This window comes from Hevea brasiliensis, chromosome 11 (genome assembly GCF_030052815.1).
Source record: "Hevea brasiliensis isolate MT/VB/25A 57/8 chromosome 11, ASM3005281v1, whole genome shotgun sequence".
Lineage (NCBI taxonomy): Eukaryota > Viridiplantae > Streptophyta > Magnoliopsida > Malpighiales > Euphorbiaceae > Hevea > Hevea brasiliensis.
Genome location: NC_079503.1, coordinates 87,324,626 through 87,332,124, shown reverse-complemented (window position 1 = coordinate 87,332,124; position 7,499 = coordinate 87,324,626). Strand labels below are relative to the sequence as shown.

The 7,499-nt window shown below is 34.7% G+C and overlaps 1 protein-coding gene and 1 non-coding gene across 2 annotated transcripts; one reads left to right on the top strand and one right to left on the bottom strand.

Moving 5' to 3' along the window:
- Nucleotides 1-447: 447 nt before the first annotated feature.
- On the bottom strand, nucleotides 448-1,935 carry LOC131170349 (uncharacterized). Its single transcript, XM_058129401.1, has 4 exons — nucleotides 1,696-1,935; nucleotides 843-911; nucleotides 697-771; nucleotides 448-576 (listed from the first exon to the last, which is right to left on the bottom strand). Exons 1-4 carry the CDS (start codon nucleotides 1,933-1,935, stop codon nucleotides 448-450), a joined length of 513 nt encoding a protein of 170 aa, XP_057985384.1.
- A 3,973-nt stretch (nucleotides 1,936-5,908) lies between these two features.
- LOC131170746 (small nucleolar RNA R71) lies at nucleotides 5,909-6,015 on the top strand. The gene has a single exon (XR_009141514.1). It is a non-coding gene; the product is annotated as a small nucleolar RNA R71 (small nucleolar RNA).
- The last annotated feature ends 1,484 nt before the right edge of the window (nucleotides 6,016-7,499 follow it).

The following is a 7,499-nucleotide window of genomic DNA, read 5'->3' as shown; positions in this document are numbered from 1 at the left end:
CATGAGGCATGTTAAGAATAGTGAGGGGTGACATGCCCTGTATGATTTGGTGTAAGATGAATAACATGAGGCATGTTAGAATGCAAGGGAAAAATGACATGCCCCGTGTTATTGTACATGAAGTGCTACATGAGGCATGTGAGACCCTTTGAAACTCTCAGTAGGTTTTACATTTTCAGCAATTTAAAGTGCCAAAAACAGGTTTTGGTGGTGACACTACCCCCAGCATATATCATGTTGAACCTAGTGTTAATTGACCTGATATAAAACCCAGAAATGTGATCCTAAACACACTAAAACCAAACCCAAAACACAATTTGCACAGAAATTTCACTCAAAATTCAATTGGAACCCAATTAATCGCTACTCAAAATTCAATTGGAACCCAATTAATCGCTAAGAATAATTAAAATCTATCAATCCACCAAACACAAACTGAAACATTATTCAAGTAATATTCACACTAACAATCACACCACAAGGAATAACACCCAAATTCAACCCCAAACTCATCATCAAAAATTCATGAACAAGGAATAAAATTCTGCTGCAGACACTGTTCACATGGTTAAATTTCTGCAGAATTGTATTATGAAAGGTCACAAATTATACAAAGACAAGTATCTCAATCTCAGTGCACTATATCAAAATTAATTACCCAAAAAGTAAAATCAAAAGCATATTGCTATTAATTACCATGAAAGTTTCTATATTTCTCATCAATTTCCTCATAATGCTGCAACTAAAATGGCCTTTCACTCCACCATGTTGCTGCAATCAGACATAAAGCTTAAATTAGTTCAGATTTGACTTTGTTAAAAACAATATGCATAATGGAAGACAAATATAAGGTTCAGCAACTTCCCAGGCATTAATTCAGCATACACATTTGCTTGAAAATCTCCACCAACCTGCAGAAAGAAATTTTAATGTCAAATTTGAGTTCAATAGGATATAAAATGAAACAAATAAAAGAAAAATTAAGTATAAGGAAAAATTTTTGGGGTGCCTCCCATAGAGCGCTAATTTTAAGTCATTAGCTTGACCCTCTTTAATTCAGTGAATTGGTGGATCATCAAGGAAACAACTTGTTCCCTTCTCAATGGGCTAGCCTGTAATATAAATCTTGAGCCTTTGACCATTAACTTTAAAAAGACCAGAATTTTCACTCCAAATATCCACAACTCCATGTGGATAAACTTTGACGACCTTGAAAGGACCAGACCATCTTGATTTCAACTTTCCAGGAAAGAGTCTAAGTCTAGAATTATACAATAAAACCAGATCACCTTCTTTAAACTCCTTTATTTTAATATACTTATCATGCCAAAATCTAGTCCTTTCTTTAAAAATCCTAGTATTCTCATATGCATCCAACCTTATCTCTTCAAGTTCATTTAATTGAAGTAACCTTTTCTTTGCAGCACTGTTTAAGTCAAAATTCAAAGTTCGGATTGCCCAATATGTTTAGTGCTCCAACTCAACCGGCAAATGACATGATTTCCCATAAACTAGCTTAAAAGGTGTAGTTCCAATGGGTGTCTTGTAAGCTGTCCTGTACGCCCATAATGCATCATCTAGCCTCAATGACCAATCCTTCCTTGAATGATTAATAATTTTTTCCAGAATTCTCTTCAATTCCCTATTAGATACTTCAACTTGCCCACTAGTCTGAGGGTGATAAGTTGTAGCTACCTTATGAGTAACCCCATATTTCTTCAAAAGATTTTCAAACTGTTTATTGCAGAAATGAGATCCACCATCACTGATTATAGCTCTTGGAGCTCCGAATCTAGTGAAAATAAACTTTTTCAAAAATTTCACTACTATCCTTGCATCATTTGTAGGGGAAGCAATGGCCTCAACCCATTTAGACACATAATCCACACCTACCAAAATGTACTTATTACTAAAAGATGATGGGAATGGTCCCATGAAATCTATGCCCTAAACATCAAATAACTCAATTTCCAAAATTTCTTGTTGTGGCTTTTCATTTTTTCTTGAAATATTCCCCACTCTTTGACATCTGTCACATCTCAAAATAAATTCTCTCACAATTTTAAACATGTGTGGCCAATAAAATCCAGCTTAAAGTATTTTACCCACTGTTTTATCCACACTAAAATGACCTCCATAATCAGAAGAATGACAGTGCTCTAGAATGTTTTCTATTTCCTCTTCAGGCACGCATCTTCTAACTAGGCCATCATTACATCTCTTGAATAACAATGGATCCTCCCATGTATAAAATTTCACATCATGAAAAAATTTCTTTTTCTATTGATAATTCAAATCTAGTCGGAGAACTCCACAAGACAGGTAATTGACAAAATATGCAAACCATGGCAATGCAGCAACAACAACTAGCAGTTGCTCATTCGAGAAAAACTCATCAATTGGCAATTCCTCTTCATTTCCATCCTTACTTTCATACTTAATCCTTGATAGATGGTCCGCCACAACATTTTCAGCTCCCTTTTTGTCTTTAATTTGTAAGTTAAACTCCTGTAGCAATAGAACCCATCTTATCAATATTGGCTTTGCTTCTTTTTTATTCATCAAATATCTTATGGCTGCATGGTCTGTATAGACAATCACTTTCGATCCAACCAGGTATGATCTGAACTTTTTCACAATAAATACCACAGCTAAAAATTCTTTCTCAGTGGTGGCATAATTTACTTGAGCATCATCTAGAGTTTTGTTGGCATAATAGATTGCATAAGACCTCTTCTCTTTTTTCTGACCAAGTACAACTCCCATGGAAAAGTCACTAGCATCACACATAATCTCAAATGGCAATGACCAATCCAGAGGTTGCATAATAGGGGCTGTTGTTAGAGCTTCCTTCAACCTATTAAAAGAATCAAAACAAGCGTGGTCAAAATTAAAAGGAACTCATGATTTAACAAATTTGTAAGAGGTTTAGCAATTTTTGAAAAATCCTTTATAAATCGCCGGTAGAACCCAGCATGCCCAAGAAAACTTCTAATTCCTTTCACTGAAGTTGGTGAATGAATCCTCTCAATCACTTTTACTTTGGCCTTGTCCACTTCAATTCCTCTATGTGATACCAAATGTCCAAGTACAATGCCTTCTTGCACCATAAAATGACATTTCTCCCAATTTAGCACCAAATCTGTTTCTTCACATCTTTTAAGCACTTTAGAGAGGTTAGATAGACAATTATCAAAAGAAAAACCATATACAGAAAAATCATCCATGAAAACTTCCATAATTTCCTCAATAAAATCAGAGAAAATGGCCATCATACACCGCTGAAAAGTAGCTGGTGCATTACATAAGCCAAAAGGCATCCTTCTATATGCAAATGTGCCATATGGACATGTGAATGTGGTTTTCTCTTGATCACTAGGATGTATTGGGATTTGGAAAAAACCAGAATACCCATCCAAATAACAAAAATATGAATGTTTTGCTAACCTCTCTAACATTTGATCAATAAAAGGCAAGGGAAAATGGTCTTTCCTAGTGGCACTATTAAGCTTCCTGTAATCTATACACATCCTCCACCCTGTGACAATTCTAGTAGGTATCAACTCATTATTTTCATTTTTCACAACGGTCACACCTCCTTTCTTAGGAACCACATGAACTGGGCTAACCCAACTACTATCAGAAATAGGATAAATGATCCCAGCTTCAAGCAGTTTCAAGACTTCTTTCTTCACCACCTCTTTCATATTAGGATTTAACCTTCTTTGATGTTCTATGGTAGCCTTAAAATTATCTTCTAAGAGAATCCTATGCATGCATAAGGTGGGGTTTATACCTTTTATGTCATCAATAGAGTAACCAATGACTTTCCTATTTGCTCTTAACTCTCTCAGCAATTTTTCAACTTGTACATCACTCAAATTTGCATTAATAATGATAGGATAAGTTGAATTAGGTCCAAGAAAAGCATACCTTAATGTAGATGGAAGTGGTTTGAGGTCTACCTGTGGTGCGTCCTTCTCATTTAGCAAAGATGATTGTGTAACTTCATATTTCAATTCTTCAACTTGCAAAACTTGATCTCCTACAACTTCTTAAGTAGCTTCCAAAATTTGAGCAAAAGCTGCAACTTTAGGATTTTCATCCTTTGTTGTTCTACTATGTACCAAACAATTCTCCAAAGGGTCCTCAGGATATCTTTTCTTAAATTCTGCTTCCACAATCTCATCAATAACATCCACCCTTAAGCAAGGATCAATTCCATGATGTTTCTTTAAAGTCTGATTCAAATTAAATTCCACCACCTTCTCCAACTTTTAATGTCAATCTACCATTCTTTACATCAATTATAGCCCCTTGTGTGGCTAAAAATGGCCTTCCCAAGATGATAGGTATGTGAATATCCTCTTCCATCTCAAGAACCACAAAATCCACAGGAATAAAAAATTTTCCAACTTTTAAGGCCACATTTTCCAAAATTCCCACTGGATATTTGATAGATCTATCAGCTAGTTGCAAAGAAATGGTGGTGGGCTTCAAATCTCCTACCTTCAACTTTTCACAAATGGAGAGTGGCATCAAGCTTACATTAGCTCCAAGATCACACAATGCTTTTTCAATACTAGTATCCCCAATGTGACAAGGAATAGAGAAACTTCCTGGATCCTTCAATTTTAGTGGAAGTTTATTCTGTAAGAGAGCACTACACTCCTCTGTTAATGCCACAATTTCATAATCTTCTAATCTCCTCTTGTTTAACAAAATTTCTTTAAGGAATTTAGCATATGAGGGCATTTGAGAAATTGCATCTGTAAATGGAATGTTGATGTATAACTTCTTCAAAACTTTCAAAAATTTCCCAAACTGCTTATCTAGCTTTGCTTTTTGAAACCTCTGAGGATATGGCAATGGTGGCTTGTATGGTGGTGGAGGCACATACTTTTCCTCTTCTTCTTTTTCAACTTCATTCTTCTTGTTTGCTTCCTCATTAACTTCATCATGATTCAAAATAAATTCATTTTTATCTTTATCTTCTTTCTTCTTTTCCTCTTTTACCTCATCTTTCTCTTCTTCTCCCACAATTTTCCCACTCTTTAGGATCATTGCCTTGCAATGTTCTCTAGGATTCTCTGGTTGACTTGGAAGTTTTCCTTGTGCTTTGCTAGAAGAGCTTGCTTGTTGAGCTATTTGGTTTTCCAACATCCTGTTATGAGTGGCAAGCTGGTCTATTCTTGAAGTTAATTGTTGAATCATTTCTCCTTATTTTTGTTAAACAGTTAAGAAATTCTCCATCATAGACTTAAAAATTGAATCTTGGTCTGAAGACTGAACTGATGGTTGTGGAATAGGTGTATTTTGATTCCTTTGTGGTGGAAAACCAGGTGGTACTCTGTTTTGCTGAAAATTCTGCTGTTGTTGCTAAAAATTAGGAGGTTGTTGATAATTTTGTTGCTGCCCTTGTCAACCTCCCCAAGAAAAGTTAGGGTGATTCCTCCATGTTGGATTATATGTAGCAGAAAAAGGATTACCAACTGGTTTTTGATTGTAATTCCCAACAAAATCAACTTGCTCATTTCCAAACTCTTGCCCATAGGAAGGAAAATCATTGATACAATGCATATTTCTTGCACCAACATCTTTTGTATGACTAGATCCTCCAATTGATGAGTCAACCTTCATGCTTAACTTATCCATTTTTCTCGTCAAAGCATCAAATTTGGCATTGAACATACTCATGGCATCTAATTCATATATACCAGCTGGTGGCTTCTTCATCTCATTTCTTTCACAGCTTCATTGATAATTGTTGTAAGCAATTTTATCCAATGCTGAATAAGCTTCATCTTTTGACTTTTCCATAAGATCACCTCCTGATGATGCATCAATTATACTTCTAATTGCTGGAGAAACACCATTGTAGAAATGTTGAACTAGCATCCATTTAGGGATTCCATGATGTGGACATCTCCTTTGAAGATCCTTATATCTCTCCCAAGCTTCATAGAGACTCTCAACATCCCTTGGTCTGAAAGAAATTAATTCATTTCTTAATTTTGCAGTCTTGCTAGGAGGAAAGTATTGAGCCAAGAAAGCTTGTGACAACTCATCCCAAGTAGTTGTTGAACCCGGAGGTAATGAATGCAACCACTCCGTAGCATGATCCTTCAAAGAAAAAGGAAATAATCTTAGCCGGATAGCATGTCACTAATTTCAAGAAAATGTGCAAGGTGCACATGTGGACTCTCAGTAGGACCTCCCCCGAACTGTGATTGTTGAACCATTTGACAAAGTGAGGGCTTCAACTCAAAGTTGTTTGCTTCCACTCTAGGCCTTGTAATACTCGGTCTAAAATATCCAAAATTAGGAAAAGCATGATCCTTAATTGATCGGTTGTTGTTGTTTGCCATAGCTTCTATCACTTGTTGCTCTTAATGTTGCTCTTGCTGTCTTTGAATTCTGAGTTCAGCTTTTCTTCTTTTAGATTCTGCTCTTAAAGCTTTAGCTATCTTTTAAATCTCAGGATCAAAAATTAAATCAATTTCTGCACTTTTTGTTCTTCTCATATAAAAGATATGTACCTGAAAAACCAAAATAAGAAAATCTCAAAGTAAAATGATAAAGAAACAAAATTAAAATAAATAAATAAATAAAAAATAAAATGCCCAAATTAACCAAACAATCAATTGTCTAATATCAAACAAAACAAATCCCCGGTAATGGCGCCAAAAACTTGATTGCATACTCCGCAAGTATACGGGTCATTCAAGTAGTAAAGAAAATATATCGTCCCACAGAGATTTGTTGTTTGAGTACCAAACTATAAAAGTTATGATTATTTGGGCTATCGATCATTTGTGCCAAAAATAGAGTAAGAGATGCAGTAAATTAAATTGGAAAATAAGGAAATTATAATAAATTAAGCAATTAAAATTCTAAGCACTATACTAATTTACTAAAATTTCAGCAAGTGACAAAAGATTTAATTAATTAATGGTAAAAATTGATTCCAGAGTTGAGGTTCATGAAGTAAATTTTATTGGGATTTGGATAGGCAAAGCCAAAATTAAGGGAAATACAAGTTTGAAGGAAGTTGATTCTGATTTCCTTTAATTTCTCTTTCAAGCAAACTAAAGAGTATTTTAAAGAAAACTAAATCCCATTCTCATGCGATGTTTAATTACCCAAAACCTTTTAAGCATTTTAATTAACTTGAAATTCCTCTTAACCCATTAGTTTATTTCTAACACTAGGTGATTAAGTTCATTATCTTGATTATCTATCATAGATTTTCACCTCTCGGTCCTTCAATCTAAGATTAAGAACAAAACCCAAAGGGTACCAATAATGGGTATGTAAATAAGCACACAAGATAAGAATCAAAACTTATATATACTAAAATCTGGTTAAAACCAGTCCAAATCCACAAATAAAATTTAAATCATTACACCTAACTCTGAAATCTTGAGTATCTACTCACTCATGCTTGTATTTACAAGTAAAAAATATGAAATAGAGCAAGAAAACATGAAAATAAGACT

Bases quoted from the DNA above. Each gene is read 5' to 3' on its own strand.
- LOC131170349 (XM_058129401.1), bottom strand. From the start codon at position 1,935: ATGGGACCATTCCCATCATCTTTTAGTAATAAGTACATTTTGGTAGGT. The intron at 912-1,695 runs GTAGCTACAACT...TTCTTTCTGCAG, and splicing joins AATATGGGGTTACTCATAAG to GTTGGTGGAGATTTTCAAGC. The intron at 577-696 runs GTAATTAATAGC...ACAATTCTGCAG, and splicing joins GAAATATAGAAACTTTCATG to AAATTTAACCATGTGAACAG.